Source organism: Martes martes, assembly GCF_963455335.1.
Source record: "Martes martes genome assembly, chromosome: 4".
Taxonomy (NCBI): domain Eukaryota; kingdom Metazoa; phylum Chordata; class Mammalia; order Carnivora; family Mustelidae; genus Martes; species Martes martes.
The window spans coordinates 129076359-129092649 of NC_137891.1; the positions used below are offsets into that span (position 1 = coordinate 129076359).

General features: G+C 34.1%; 1 protein-coding gene across 1 annotated transcript in view; it reads right to left on the reverse strand.

Annotated features, from left to right (window-relative positions):
* MSH4 (mutS homolog 4) overlaps nucleotides 1-16291 on the reverse strand; it is a gene marked incomplete at both ends in the record, with an annotated part of 98651 nt that overhangs the window by 23186 nt on the left and 59174 nt on the right. Inside the window, 6 exons of the mRNA XM_080801809.1 lie at nucleotides 713-837; nucleotides 2199-2302; nucleotides 3297-3433; nucleotides 5884-6053; nucleotides 7397-7461; nucleotides 14431-14505. Coding sequence (XP_080657935.1) covers nucleotides 713-837; nucleotides 2199-2302; nucleotides 3297-3433; nucleotides 5884-6053; nucleotides 7397-7461; nucleotides 14431-14505 — 676 coding nt within the window. The remainder of the gene's footprint in view (nucleotides 1-712; nucleotides 838-2198; nucleotides 2303-3296; nucleotides 3434-5883; nucleotides 6054-7396; nucleotides 7462-14430; nucleotides 14506-16291) is intronic.

Below are 16291 nucleotides of genomic sequence, written 5' to 3' on the forward strand. Positions count from 1 at the left end.
TTTTTTTTTTTTTGCAACACCAAATATCTTAATAGCTAAGAAAACTATTAAAAATATATGATATAATCCCTGATCTTAAGATGCTCACATCTAAAGAGCTAGTTTAGAAAATGTTCACTTGGAGATTCATTTCTCTCATCTGCTTCTGTCACACTACTTCTCAGGAGAGTCTTCAGATTTGAACTTTATCAGTTTGGATCATTGTTATTTCCACCAAGGAGGAAGCTTTTCAGTCTTTCCTATTTGGGGAAACTTTAAAGTTTCTTGCAGTATTTTCTTTCTCACTTGTCAATTTCTCAGTAAACAATTTTCTTACTTTTAAAATAAATTTTAGGGAACCTGGGTGGCTCAGTGGGTTAAAGCCTCTGCTTTTGGCTCAGGTCATGATCCCAGGGTCCTGGGATCGAGTCCCGCATCGGGCTCTCTGCTTGACAGGGAGCCTATTTCCTCCTCTCTCTCTGCCTGCCTCTCTGCCTACTTGTGATCTCTGTCTGTCAAATAAATAAATAAAATCTTTAAAAATAAATAAATAAATAAATAAATTTTAAGAGTAATTTTACTTCCTCTACTTTAAGTCTTAGTCTAAGACCATAGGCAAGAGACTATATTTCAGGTAAAAAAATGTAAAGCATCCATAATTGTTATATAAAATTGCTTGGATGAAATACAAATTTCAGTACACAACATATTTATTCCAAAGAAAGTAACTTACCATAGTCAGAAAGAGTGCAGGCATGAGCAAATGACAGTAGCATATCCAGCATTGACACAGTATCAGATAGTTTATATAAGCAATGAATATGTTCATAAATCTCACTAAGCAGTTTGCACACTATCCTGAAAGTATACATTTGGAAGTCAGGTATTGATTTTAAAGAGGGACATACAATATAATTGTAAAACAATATCAAATGTATTGCCTAAGGTAAAATACCATTCACAGTTCAGTTGTATTCCACAGGTAAATCTATTGTTCTTTTGCCTCATTTTAGAGATTAGGAAATTGAAGTTCCTTGAGTTCAAGGAATTTGTAGCAAGAATGCATCTTCTGGTATGTTAACATCATGTTTTAGAAATGACTGCTATTATTAAATACTAATAAAATTAATTTTCATTAATAAAATTATTTTATAGGTCAAACAAGACCTCAATATACTTGAACAGACCCCACCTGCTAATTACTTTGTGTTTTTTGTAAATGTTAAATTCAACATAAAAGTTACTATATTCTCTCTCTTTCACAACACACACACACACACACACACACACACACACACACACCCTAACAATGTAATTATTTAAGCTTTTATGTAGCAGAGGTGTTACACTGTGACATAATATAAAACGTTTTCCTTGGAGCACCTGGCTGGCTCTGTTAGTAGAATATGTGACTTTTGGTCCGGTTATGAGTTCAAGAGAAAGAGTGTAAAGATTACTTTAAAAAAAAAACAAAAAACAAAAAACAAGTTTTAAGGGGTGCCTGGGTGGCTCAGCTGGTTAAGCATCTGACTCTTGATACTAGCTTAAGGTCTTGGTTTTTCCCTTACAAGGAGAAATATGTTCCCCAAGCATAATCTCTGTGGTCTATGGCCTGAAATTGTTTTGAAAGTCCAACATTTGTCTTTATCATCTCAGCTCATTGATTATGAATGATCATTTTTTATTTTGCTAGGCCCTCCCTCACCCCACCCATGAGTGATCTATTCTTATTTCCAGCTATACTGCTACTGTTTCATGATCAGCAAAAGACTGGCACTATTGTAATTTTATATATGTATACATATATACATATACATATACATATACATATACATATACATATACATATACATATATAAATGAAGTTCAAGGCTTGCATACCATAAGAAATGAATAACTGAATGAAGGCCAAGATAAGCCCATCATGTGCCAAATTCTACATCATGGTGGAATGCATACTACAGAAGTATTAAGTATAATGATTTTTTTGTTTTTGTTTTTGCAATAGATTTGCCCTGAATCTTCTGTAAGGCTGAGCAATCCCAATCGCAATGACAGACTTTAAAAGTTTTAACTGTTCTTCCAGAAAATGTTCTTTCTTTGCTAACAATCGTAATTTTACAATTTTCTACTATCAAACAAAAAGTCAATTAATGAAAATTTATTATAATGCTTCAAGTTGAACCAATTTAATATCCAAAAATTTCAAATGGGCTTACATATAAGTCATATGATAGATTTCTCTCAAAGATTCTTGACATCTTTCATTCATTTTAATTAAGTCTGCTGATGTAAAGGTATAAGAACTTTTCACTTTAGATATCTGCTAGGAAATTAATAAACAAAATTTAAAACTATCAAGATGTGTGTACACTCCTATAAAATAAAACATACAGATTTTAAACAGTATAGATATTTAGGTTAATTAATTTTGGAGATAAAGCATCACAAATAAAGTCTCAAATAATGTCTGCAAAAAAGAAAAGAACACTTCTAAAGTTAAAGCACTCAAAGTTAACCTACAGTATTTTGGCACAACTATTTGAACAGGTCTTAAAATAGCTCTGCAGAAATGTCAGACAGTACATCTTATTACCCAGTAATACACATGACAGATATCAGTAATTTTCACTCCATCTCTGACCCATCTTAGCCCTTGCCCCATATCTGAATCTCACTCAATTTCTAATTCCATTACCATATCTCAACCGATTCTTTGCTTTTTCCATCCTCCATTACCTGTTAATACAGTGTGTATTTAAAAGCCCTAAAAGTTAAATGGTTTGTTTTTGTCAGAAGTTACCCCCTGAGAGCAGAGAAAACAAATTAGAGTGGGTTAGACTTTTCCCAAACTGGTATATCATGAAGATGTGGGTATGTATTTAAGAAAAGATATTTCCCTGGTTCAAAGGTATGGCAATATTGGATTTTAAAAAGTTAGCAGATTTCTTTATTTCAGGATTTTTAAACCTTTAATAGGCAAATGTGCATTGAGAAATACCTAAGACAGGAGATGGTACAATATTTTCCAAATTCCTTTGATCAAAATATCTTTTGGACTTTTTTAATTTCCTTTTTTTTATACATACCAAGCTTCAAGAACTGTGGGATGTACTGTTTGGTGTTTCCCCCCAAAAATAAGAAAATTAGAAGTTTCTAACTCACTCTTAAATTAGCATAACTGTTAGATTGACAGGAGTAGGAAAGCAATATACAGAACATTTGAAAAATTTGGCATGTAAAATTCAAGGAATGTCTGAAAAATGTAAAATGCATTTCAGAAATAATAATTTCCAAACCAAAACTCTAAAATGAACCTTAATAAATTCTGAAGGAAGTCGATTATTGGGTAGAGCTGTATAGTCGGTAGTCATCTGAATGAAAAATCCTCGAGCAGAGCTAAAACTTGTCCTTAAAGGAAGACTATATTTTTCTGCAAGCTGCGATATCATTCCTAGTACCAGAAACAAGAAAAACAGAAAGAATTTTAATGAGAACATTACTGTTTTTAAAAAGTCACTTTTTTTGTTTTTTTCTATGTAAATAGGAAGGTCTTGCTACTCTTTTAAACTGTAAAGATTTTTTTCTTTATTTACACATTTTTTAACTTTATTTTCTTTTTTTCAGCATTCCAATATTCATTGTTTATGCACCACACCCACTGCTCCATGCAATACGTGCCCTCCTTAATATCCACCACCAGGCTCATCTAACCACCCACCCCCCTCCCTTCCAAAACCCTCAGTTTGTTTCTCAAGAGTTCACAGTCTCTCATGGTTCATCTCCCCCTCCAATTTCCTCCAACTCCCTTCTCCTCTCCTTCTCTCAAAGTCCTCTGTGTTACTCATTATGCTCCACAAGTAAGTGAAACCTTATAATTGACTCTCTCTGCTTGACTTATTTCACTCAGCATAATCTCTTCCAGTTCCGTCCATGTTGATACAAAAGTTGGGTATTCATCCTTTCTGATGGAGGCATAATACTCCATCGTATACATAGGCCATATCTTCTTTATCCACTGTAAAGATTTTTAATGTCTAACACATATGGTGGTCAAGTATTCTTTTAAGAAAAAAATTGGTAGTACAAAGATCGTCATTTTATAGGTAGTTTGAAAGTAAAAAAAAAAAACACTTAAAAATTAAACTATTTCATACTCTATTAGAATATGTTTTCATTCAACTTTTTAAAATATAAATAGTCATGTAAATTATTATAATCATTAGTTCAGAGTAAGAAATTCTCTCTACAAAACATATTTTGCAAAACAAAATATTCCAAAAAGGAAATGGTGATACAACAAATACTTAAAAAATCCAATTTTTCCTATCAACTTCAAACTTACCACAGAGTTCTAAATTTTTATTTATTTATTTATTTTAAAGATTTTATTTATTTATTTGAGAGACGAGATCACAAGTAGGCAGAGAAGCAGGTAGAGAGAGAGGAGGAAGCAGGCTCCCCGCCGAGGAGAGAGCCCGATACGGGGCTCGATCCCAGGACCCTGGGATCATGACCTGAGCCTGAGGCAGAGGATTTAACCCACTGAGCCACCCAGGTGCCCTGTAAATTTTAATTTTAACTTGATGATCATTAATGCTTGGAACAATTACTTGTGAAAATTAACATTTTTATTCCTCAAAATAGTTCTTCCAACAATTTTCCTGCTTCTCTCAGTGATACCACCACTTTCAGGCTAGAAATTTCAATTAGCACCAATAGCTACATTTCCCTTTACTATGGCCATAACTACTCAATTATTAACTCATCATTTCTTCCTTCAACATTTGCATTTCTCTCATATACACTGCTATCACTCAAATGTTTTAGCTTGTAATAGTTTAAAATGGTTTCCCTGTCTCCATTGCTCTACTCAAATTCATTCAACCAATCTTGATCAATTTCACTCTACAGAGCAAAAACATCTCAGTGCTTCTGCATTCTCTAAGGAAAAAAAAAAACCCAAACGCCCAGTCTTCAAAGACAAATTCTGGTCCCCAGCCTACATTTCCAATCTTATCTCTTGCAAGTTCTGTCAGGGAATGCCCCATTCCATCCTAACCAATTTTCTTCCTCATCCGTTGAGGTTTCATTAGCCTTTGTGCTTTGGTTTGTACCATTGCCAGTATATGGGATTCCTTTCTAGGCTATTCTGTCTACTAAAAACATTCCCATCCTCTATGCTTCCACACCCAATCACTCTCTGACCCCTATAACCTGCTATATTTTTCATCATGTATCTTATACCCATTGATATTATACGATCTATGTGACTGATATACGCATCTATCTATACATACGAACACACACACACACACACACACACTCACACATAACACATTCCACACACATGCATTTCTTTCTTGTCTGTCTTCCCTACTATAACATAAACTCCATGATGACAGGGACTTTATCCTGTTCACAATATAGTCCTAGTACCCAAAACAGTGTCTATATTTACAAGAAATTCCATAAATTTGTTAAAATGAAGTAGTACTTAACTAGAAATTAAATACAGTGGTAGTTGCTCAAATGCCACCTCTTCTAGACAAATATATCTCTTCCTCTCAAATCACTTAGTACTGACAGCCTGCATTTTTCATATAATTTATATACAATGTTATATGAAGGTAGACAAACACGTCCTGGTCTTCAGGTAACTCTAAGTTTGAAGAAACTCTATATTTAAGTTTGGAGAAAAAAAGAGACACATTCTAACACTTAGAGATACTTATTTTCAAAATCCTATTTTAATATATTTTAAATGACAGTGTTAACCTTATCTCTTTTGGTAATAAAATTTTAAAAATATGCGTGGCTAGTTATCACCAGCAGAAAAGCACATGTTCTAAAAAGGTTTAATTTAAGAAAAAACAGAAAAATACAGTGAAGTAATTAAATTACCTGCTATGTCATCTACAATCTCTGTATATGTTCTTCTAGCTATGTCAAGAAATTCATTTATGTTGGATCTCACTGCATAGCACTTCTGAGTCCTCATGTTCAGGCATCCTTTCATGTATCTTGCATCATCATTAATTATGGTTTTAATTTTTTCAAGTATGATTCCAAACCTAAAAAAGAACATTATAGGCAATAAGGCAAATGATTATTTTAATTTGTAATTTGAGTCACAGTTAATGACATATTTTCTTGGAATAAACAATTTTAAATATAACAACTTTTTCTTGAAATCTATTGAAAATTATTTAAATAATTTAGCAATATATGTATATTACATTACATAAATTAGAACCGTGACTATAAAAATTTTAAAATATTCTGTCAATCAGGACTGGTCTCTTAAAGTAACATGAAGTCACCAGGAACAATTCTGTAACGGCTAATAAAAAGCTCTCCCAAGGACACTTGGGTGGCCCAGTCAGTTAAGCATCTGCCTTTGGCTCGGGTCATGATCCCAGAGTCCTGGGATCAAGTCTAGCATTAGGCTCCTTGCTCAGCAGGGAGCCTGCTTCTCCCTCCGCCTGCTGCTCCCCTTGCTGTTGCTCTCTCCCTTTCTCTTTCTCTGACAAATAAATAAAATATTTTTTTAAAAAATCTCCCAAATTATACCCCTGACTGTCCCTATGAGTATAAAATATATCCCTGAAGAACTGTTATAAAAATTCTGGCTTTGTGTTCATTAACTCAGTCAGCATTTACTTATAGCATATATGATCATCACTGTGTTAGGTGTACAGATCCAAAGGATTAAGTGTTTGGTTCTTGCCTTCAGGTGGGGCCAGACAAACTAAACACATATTGTAAGACAGTATAACAGAAACCTCACAATAATCAGTAATTAAGTACAGGGATCATGCAAACCAAAACTCTGGTAACACCTATTTTCCTAACCTTCTGTTTTATCCTGTTCTGTATGTTATTTGTAATTCTGTTTTATTATTAACCTCAGTTTGTGGCTCACAAAAGATGTGAATCCTGAATCGGTAAAATAACAGTTCTTAAGTATCACAAGTCTTTTTGGTCCAGAAGCTAGATGTCACTGCTAAAAACAATATTAAAATTAAACTGTATTTAGATCTCTTATTCAATATTTATACCTACTATTTTTTGGTTACATCAAGCCCTTTATGATTTACAAGAGAAATACATACTTTCATATTTGCAAGTCTTTCCATGGGGAATGGCTAAAAGAAGAAATATCAAAATTGTGTATGATTTCAATTTTTAATATTATTCTAATTGCCTATTAACACAAAAACTCAATGTGCTGTTACCCTATTTATGGGTACTTATAAGATGTAATGTATAATTAGGACTTTGATGAATAAAGATTGTTAACCAGAATTCAAGTAATTGTTCTATTGATTACAGTTAGAGTCCTTAAAATCATTCATGATCAGGAAGAAAGGAATAATTAGCATGGGTATTTAATTAACAGTTGAGTGACAAAGACCTCTTATCTTCCAAGGAACCACAGTAAGCTCTTAATAAAGGTGTGCTACAGTTCCTCAAAGCAATCTGTTAAAAAATAAAATAAAGTTGGTTAAAAATAATAAATTATAACACTATTCAAACATAACATTTTACATTTAACACTTGCAGTTTACCAAGAGTTTTCGTGCTTCATCTCATTTGTATACTCATAAAAGATATTTTAGGTATGTAGGTGAGGACAGATGGTACCTTTTCCATTTTCCAGATAAAGTGCACCTAATAAAGGGCATCCACTGCTTTACAATTATGACTTTAGTTTTTCCTGTCTTTCAACTAATTTTTAGCATTCAACTACTTATTAAAGTTAGGAATTTAAACAGCTATCATTGTACATTTAGAGTATTCTGCATATCATTCCAAAATGTGGGTTTTAAATATGCATTAAACTAAAAAAGTGCTTTGTATATTTATAAATAGAGCAATTTCTCCATTCTCATATGGCAAAAGTAGAAGTTTAATTTTGCTTAATGGAAACTATAAGTGGTCACTATTTAAATAACTAGAAACAAGAGGAAAACAGTTAACTTTTTTTAACTTAATTTTTTTTCATTTATTTAAAGTCAATTAATTAATATACAGTGTATTATTAGCTTCAGAGGTAGAGTTTCATGATTCATCAGCTGCATGTAACACCCAGTGCTCATTACATCAAGTGTCCTCCTTAACGACCACCCAATTATCCCTTCCCCCAATCCGCTCCACTCTAGTAACCCCCAGTTTGTCCCCTGTAGTTAAGAGTCTCTTATGGTTTGCTTCACTCTCCTTTTTCATCTTATTTTACTTTTCCTTCCCTTCCCCTAGGTTCATCTGTTTTGTTTCATGAATTCCACACGAATGAAATTATATGATATTTGTCCTTCTCTGACTGACTTATTTCATTCAGGGTAATACCCTCTAATTCCATCTACACAGTTGCAAATGACAAGATTTAATTGTTTCTGATGGCTGAGTAATATTTCATTGTGTATATACACTGCATCTTCTTTCTCCATTCATTTGTCGGTGGATATCCGGGCTCTTTTCATAGTTTGGCTATTGTGGACATTACTGCTATAAACATCAGGGTTCATGTGCCCTTTCGAATCACTGTTTGTATCCTCTGGAAAAATATCTAGTAGTACAATTGCTGGGTCATAGGTAGCTCTATTTTTAACTTTTTGAGGAACCTACATTCTGTTTTCCAGAGTGGCTGCACCAGCTTGCATTCCTACCATCAGTTTAAGAAGATTCCCCTTTCTCTGCATTCTCACCAACATTTGTTGTTTCCTCACTTGTTAATTTTAGCCATCCTGACTGGTATGAGGTGGTATCTCATTGTGGTTTTGATTTGTATTTCCCTGATGAACATCTTTTCATATGTCTGTTGGCCATTTGGAAGTCTTCTTGGAGAAATGCCTATTCATGTCTCCTGCCCACTTCTTGACTGGATTTTTTGGTTTTTGGGTGTTGCATTTGATAAGTTCTTGGATTTATAGGCCTTGGATACTAGTCCTTTATCTGATATGTCATTTGCAAGTATTTTCGTCCATTCCATAGGCTGTCTTTTAGTTTTGCTGACTGCTTCCTTTGGTGTGCAATAGCTTTTTGTCTTGAAGTCCCAATAATTCATTTTTGCCTTTGTTTCCCTTGCCTTTGAAGACATGTCTAGCAAGAAGTTCCTGCAACCGAGGTCAAAGAGACTGCTGCCTGTGTTCTCATGTAGGATTTTGATGGATTCCTAGGTCTTTCATTCATTTTGAGTTTATTTTTGTGTAAGGTATAAAAAAGTTGCTGAGTTTCATTCTTTTGCATGTGGCTGTCCAATTTTCCCAACACCATTTGTTAAAAAGACTGTTTTTTTCCACTGGACATTCTTTCCTGCTTTGTTGAAGATTAGTTGACCATAAAGTTCACAGTCCACTCCTGGGTTCTTTTTTCTGTTTCATTGATCTATGTGTATGTTTTTCTGCCAGCACCATACCATCTTGATCACTACAGCTTTGTAATACAGCTTGAAGTCCAGCACTGTGATGCCACCAGCTTTGGTTTTCTCTTTCAAGAATGCTTTGGCTATTTGGGGCCTTTTTGGTTCCATACAAATTTTAAGATTATTTGTTCCAGCTCTGTGAAAAATGTTGATAGTATTTTGGTAGGGATTGCATTGAATGTGTAGATTACTTTGGGTAGCACAGACATTTTAACAATATTTATTCTTCCAAGCCATGAGCATGGAAGCTTTTCCATTTCTTTGTATCTTCTTCAATTTCTTTCATACGTGTTCTATAGTTCTCAGAGTACAGATTCTTTACCTCTTTGATTAGGTTTATTCCTAAGTTATCTTACGGTTTTTGGTGCAATTGTAAATGGGATCAGCTCCTTGATTTCTCTTTCTTCTGTCTCATTGTTAGTGTATAGAAATGCACCTGACTTCTGTGCATTGATTTTATATCCTGCCATGTTGCTGAATTCCTATATGAGTTCTAGTAATTTTTAGGTGGTCTTTGGGTTTTCAACAGAGTATCATTTCATCTACAAAGAGTGAAAGTTTGGCTTCTTCTTTGTTGATTTGGATACTTTTTGCTTCTTTTTCTTGTCCTAGCTGAGGCTAGGACTTCCAGTACAATGCTGAATAACAGTAATGAGAGTGAACATCCCTGTCATGTTGCTGACCTTAGGAGAAAAGCTCTCAGGTTTTTCCCACTGAGAATGATATTCACCATGGGTTTTTCATATGTAGTTAACCTGACATTTTGAATTAACGTATAATTAACATATTATTTGTTTCAGGGGCACAGGTCTGTGATTCATCAGTCTTAACACAGTTCACAGCACTCACCACAGCACATACTCTTCCCAATATCCAACGCCCAGTCACCCCATCCCTCCACCAACCCCCTCCACTCCAGCAATCCTCAGGTTTTTTCCTGAGATTAAGAGTCTCTTATGGTTTGTCTCCCTCTCTGGCTTTATCTTGTTTCATTTTTCCCTCCCTTCCCCTATGATTCTCTGTCTCATTTCCCAAATTCATCATATCAGTGAGATCATATAATAATTGTCTTTCTCTGATTGGCTTATTTCGCTTAGATCTGGTTCCATCCACATCTTGCAAATGGCAAGATTTCATTTTTGATGGCTGCATAATATTCCATCATCTATATCTACTACATCTTTTTGTCCATTCATCTGTTGGTGGATATCTATGCTCTTTCCATAGTTTGGCTATTGTGGACACTGCTATAAGCATTGGGGTGCACATGCACCTTTGGATCATTACATTTGTATCTTTCAAAGTAAAATAGTGCAATTTTTTTTTACAATAGTAAAAACAAAACAAAACCACATTAAAATAGTGCAATGGCTAGGTCATAGGGTAGCTCTATTTTCAACTTTTGAGGACCCTCCATACTGTTTTCCAGAGTCAATTAACCTGACTTTTACCTACTATTTTAGTTTGCTTTGAGGCAACGGCAATAATAATTTTCTTTTGCTTATGAACAGGAAATATTTAAATACTAATAAAAGCTATACAATTCATAAAAGCATAAAGAAAAATATTTAAATTGCTTATAATTCTACCACCTTTCCAAATAAATTACTTAAATATTATGGTATATTTCCTGTCATTTCCTCAAATTAAAAAAAATTATCATTGCACATTCCTTTTCTCCCCTACTTAATACTACATCACAAGAATTAGAAACTTTTAATAGCATAGATTTTAATAAGTCATAATATTTTACCCTTTAGAAAACAGTCTCTTCCCCTAATTATTAGAGGTCTATACTACTTAGAATTTCTAATATAAATCATGTTGCAATGACCATAACTGGGCATAAATCATGGTCAGTATTTCTTGAGTTCTTTTGGACAGATTTCTAGTATTGTAACACCATCAAAAGATAGATGTTGTAAAACTTCCCTGTGAAGTATGTACAATTTGTACTCCTACCAGCTGTCTATGAAGTCTGCCTCACTGTTCTCTCATTAGCAGTAAATTGTATCCATTAAGGGGAAAAACAAACAAACAAAAAAACCTAAAACTTTGCTTCTTTTGTATATTAAAATAATGACTTTAATTCGTATTTCTTTGACTAATAGTAAGGTTGAACATGTTTGGTACTATTTATTAACCTCTTTGATTTTCATTTTGGGGGCATTTTCTGTATTTCTATTGGTATTCCAGTATTCTCTTCTGAAAGTATGTGAGTTTTATGACAGAAATTAATATTTTATCTGTCAAACGCTACAAATTTTTCCTAACTTTCTTTGGCCTTTACTTTCCTTTGACATATCAAAGCTTCAAATTTGGGGTGCCTGGGTGGCTCAGTGGGTTAAGCCTCTGCCTTCGGCTCAGGTCATGGTCCCAGGGCCCTGGGATCGAGCCCTGCATTGGGCTCCCTGCTCAGCGGGGAGCCTGCTTCTTCCTCTCTGTCTGCCTCTCTGCCTACTTGTGATCTGTCTGTCAAATAAATAAATAAAATCTTTTTTTAAAAAAAGCTTCAAATTTGTGTTTTATTGAATCTATCAATTTTGGGGGATGATTTATTATACCTCTCTCATTCTAAGAAAGATGACATTTTTTACATCTTTTGTCAAATTGCTTTAGTTATATATTTTTTAGAATGAAATCTACAACAAATTCTTCCAGATTTTTCATTATTTTTTCTTTTAAAAAAGCAGTTCTTCCTTGTCACCTTAAGTTTTAAAAAATGTTTTGCACAGGGGCTCCTGGCTGGCTCAGTCAGCAGAGTATGGGGACTCTTGATCTCAGGGCTGTGAGTTATAGACCCATGTTGGGTAAAGGGATTACTTAAATAAATAAATTTTAAAAAAAGGTTTTGCACAGTAGAATATTTAAAAACATATTAGAAAATCACATCAGAAATATTTCAGGTAAGAGTAATCAATGAATGAAATCACTGAGTGAAAGTTTAATGAGGAACAGGATATTTACATAGTCTCAAAGTATCTCTCCACAGATTACTTAATAACTTCACAGTGAAGAAATGGATCAAAGTTAATATCACCAGAATAGGGAATGCCATCATGTGCATCCTGATGTGAGGTACTGAGAAAAATACAACATTGCTCATAGAGTATTACTGCTAAATATAATAAGCTGAATTTAATCATGAGAAAATAACCACACAAATTGAGGAATATTCTATAAAATAACAGATACTTTTCAAGATGTTAATATCATGAAAGACAAAGAAAGGATGAGAAACTTTAAGCTGAAAAGAGGTATAAAGAAACATGACATTAGGGGCTCCAGGATGGCTCAGTCAGTTAAGCATCTGCCTTCCAATTAGGTCACGATCCCAGGATCCTGGGATTAGCCCCACATCAGGCTTCCTGCTCAACAGGGAGTCTGCTTCTCCTTTCTCTGCCCCTCCCCTGCTCATGCTCTCTCCTGCTCACTCACTCTCCCTCAATAAATAAATAAAATCTTTTTTTAAAATGACATTAAATTTCCCTGATAGCTAGTGATGATGAACATTTTTTCATGTGTCTGTTGGCCATTTGCATGTCTTCTTTGGAGAAGTGTCTGTTCATGTCTTCTGCCCATTTTTTGACATGATTATCTGTTTTTTGGGTGTTGAGTTTGAGGAGTTCTTTACAGATCTTGGATATCAGCCCTTTGTAGTGTCATTTGCAAATATCTTCTCCCATTTCATGGGTTGCCTCTTTGTTTTGTTGACTGTTTCCTTTGGTGTACAGAAGCTTTTTATCTTGATGAAGTCCCAAAAGTTTATTAGCCCTCAGGGAAATTCAAATCAAAACCACATTGCAATATCACCCTACACCAGTTAGAACGGCCAAAATCAATAGGACTGGAAACAACAAGTGTTGGAGAGGATGTGGAAAAAGGGGAACCCTCTTACACTGTTGGTGGGAATGCAAGTTGGTGCAGCCACTTTGGAAAACAGTGTGGAGATTCCTCAAAAAATTAAAAATAGAGTTACCCTATGACTCTGCAATTGCACTACTGGGTATTTACCCCAAAGATACAGATGTAGTGAAAAGAAGGGCCATATGTACCCCAATGTTCATAGCAGCAATGTCCACAATTGCCAAACTGTGGAAAGAACCAAGATGCCCTTCAACAGACAAGTGGATAAAGATGTGGTCCGTATATACAATGGGATATGATGCAGCCATCAAAAAGGATGAATACCCAACTTTTCTATCAACATGGACAGGATTGGAGGATATTATGCTGAGTGAAATAAGTCAAACAGAGAGAGTCAATTATCATATGGTTTCACTTACTTATGGTGCATAAGGAATAACATGGAGGACATTAGGAGAAAGAAAGGAAAAGTGAATTGGGAGAAACTGGAGAGGGAGACAAAGCATGAGAGACTGTGGACTCTAAGAAACAAACTGAGGGTTTTGGAAGGGGGGGATGGTTGAGCCTGGTGGTGGGTATTAAGGAGGGCATGTACTGCCTGGAGCACTGGGTGTGGTGTATAAACAATGAATCTTGGAACACTGAAAAAAATAAAATTAAATTAAGATGTTAAAAGATGACATTAAGTACAATGTATGGTCCTGGACTGGACTCTGTATCAAGAAAAAAAATCCATTAAAAAAATTAGTAAAACAATTAGAAATTTTGAGTATGGACTATATATACTATATTGGATCAATTTTAAATATCCTAAATTTTTAAATTATATTGTGGTTATGTAAGAGAACACCTTTGATCTTAGGATATACACATGTTAGTATTTAGGTACTGCAATTTTCAAATAGTTGAATAAGAGTAATAATAATAATAATAAGAAGAAGAATATAATATGTATATAATATAATATAATATGTAGTAATATAATATAATATGTATATAATATAATATGTAGTGAGTGCTGTGTGTATATGGAAAGAATTTGGGAATTCATTATTCTATTCTTGTAACTTTACCTAAATTTGAAATTTTTCGAAATAAAAAGTTTTTTTTAAAAAATTAAGGCTACCAACGTTTTGTACAATATACACCATATAAATTACCTTTAAAGGATCCACAAGTTCCAAGGTATGTTTCAGGTATATTAGATTTGTTATCTTTGATTCCGCTGCATTAACCTATTAAAATAAAGATCCAAATGTGGACACCATAAATATACAAGAATGGATTTTCTCTTGAACATTCTACACTTACCATGCTCATACATTTTTATTTATCAGCCTACCCAGTACGCCAGCATAGACAGTAGTTACAGTTACTGACTCATCACAATAAGCCTAGTGCACTATTTTCCTGGAAGTCTGACAATGAGAAGAGTTCACCTCATTGTATTCAACTTCCATTTCTACTTCAGCCCCTCGGGTCCAGCTTAACCTACAGTGGTGATAGGAGGTAGAGTTCAATCCTGAGCAGTACTAAGAGACTAATGTTAATTGAAGAAGGCACAAACGGTATTTGTGAAAGATGATATTTGAAAAGCTTAATCTGAAACTCCCAGGCAGTTACAGAACAACACAAATCTCCCTCACTGGTTCCTGTTTGCATGAGTAAAACAATTTTCAGAGTTCCAGTTGTCCAAATTAATTAGGTTTTCAAAATAAAGCAATATCAACATTTAAAATTTAATAAATAAACTTAAAAAAAATTAGATTGTAGTATCTCTAGAACGAAAGAGTGGTATTAAACCTTGGGAAATGAAGAATATTTTGTGAATGGACAAATCTACCAATACTGACAAGGAGTTTTAGGATATTACATTATGATATAATAATGTACTTGATATAGTGTTCTTTCTTTTTGAAGTCTCCTGACCTATATCCCTATTGCACAATACCTAGACTGTTTGGTGACTACATGAACCAATTTAGAAGAAATACCAAAAAGAATTTTGCTAGCCCCAAAATAAGTTACTGCAAACTTTCTTACAATGGATCTCTGAAACTGGAAGATTAAAAATAAATAATGTTCACCAAACAGAAGACAACTATCACCCCTGTTACCAAAGGAGAATATCTTACAAAAATTCCATTTTACCTTTGAAGAACAAGATAGAAGGACTAACTCTAATAAATATCAGCCTATAATAAAGTTAGACCAATTAAGAAATGGTAGTATCAGCATAAGGAGAGGCAGAACAATCAATGCAACAGAATAAGGAATCTAGAAACAGACTCAAACATATGATTTCAGCCAAACATTTCATTTATAACAAAGGTTGACTAAAGAGTAATGGAGAAAGGACAGTTTTTTCTACAAATGGTGCCAGTTAGATTATGAATCTGTATGAAAAAAAGGAAATGTGGTCCCTTCTTCACACCAAACACAAATACCAATTCCATATGGATTATAGGTCTAAATACAAGAGGTAAAACAATAAAACATCTGGAATATAACAAAGAAAAGTATCTTCACTATCCTGGGTGGTCTTATCAACTTTAATAAATTTGATAACTAATGATCTGACATATATTAATTACAGGGCCAAACTAATAGCCAAAGTTATTTATAACTCTCCTATGGTCTGGCTTTTGTCAATGCACAGATTACCATATTACAAGCCCTGCAATCACAAACTCCAACGTCTGTGTTTTGCTTCCTACTCAGTAGGGGACATTCCCACCTAATAACTACCCACTACTGTAGTAATGTTTTCCCCTCACTCCTTCTGACTCCTGACCGTGTGACCCTATGTGGCATGATTTCTCCTCTCAAAATTATAAGTAATAAAAATCTTTTAATGGCCTCAGCCTTTCCATGTCATCACTTAGTCATTTCCGTAAATTAAAATCCCCTGGGTACAATCAAGCCACTGGGGTAGGTAAAGACTTCTTATGCAGGATACAACAACCATTATAAAAGAAAAAATATAAACTAGCCTACATTTAGATTAAGAACTTCTAATAA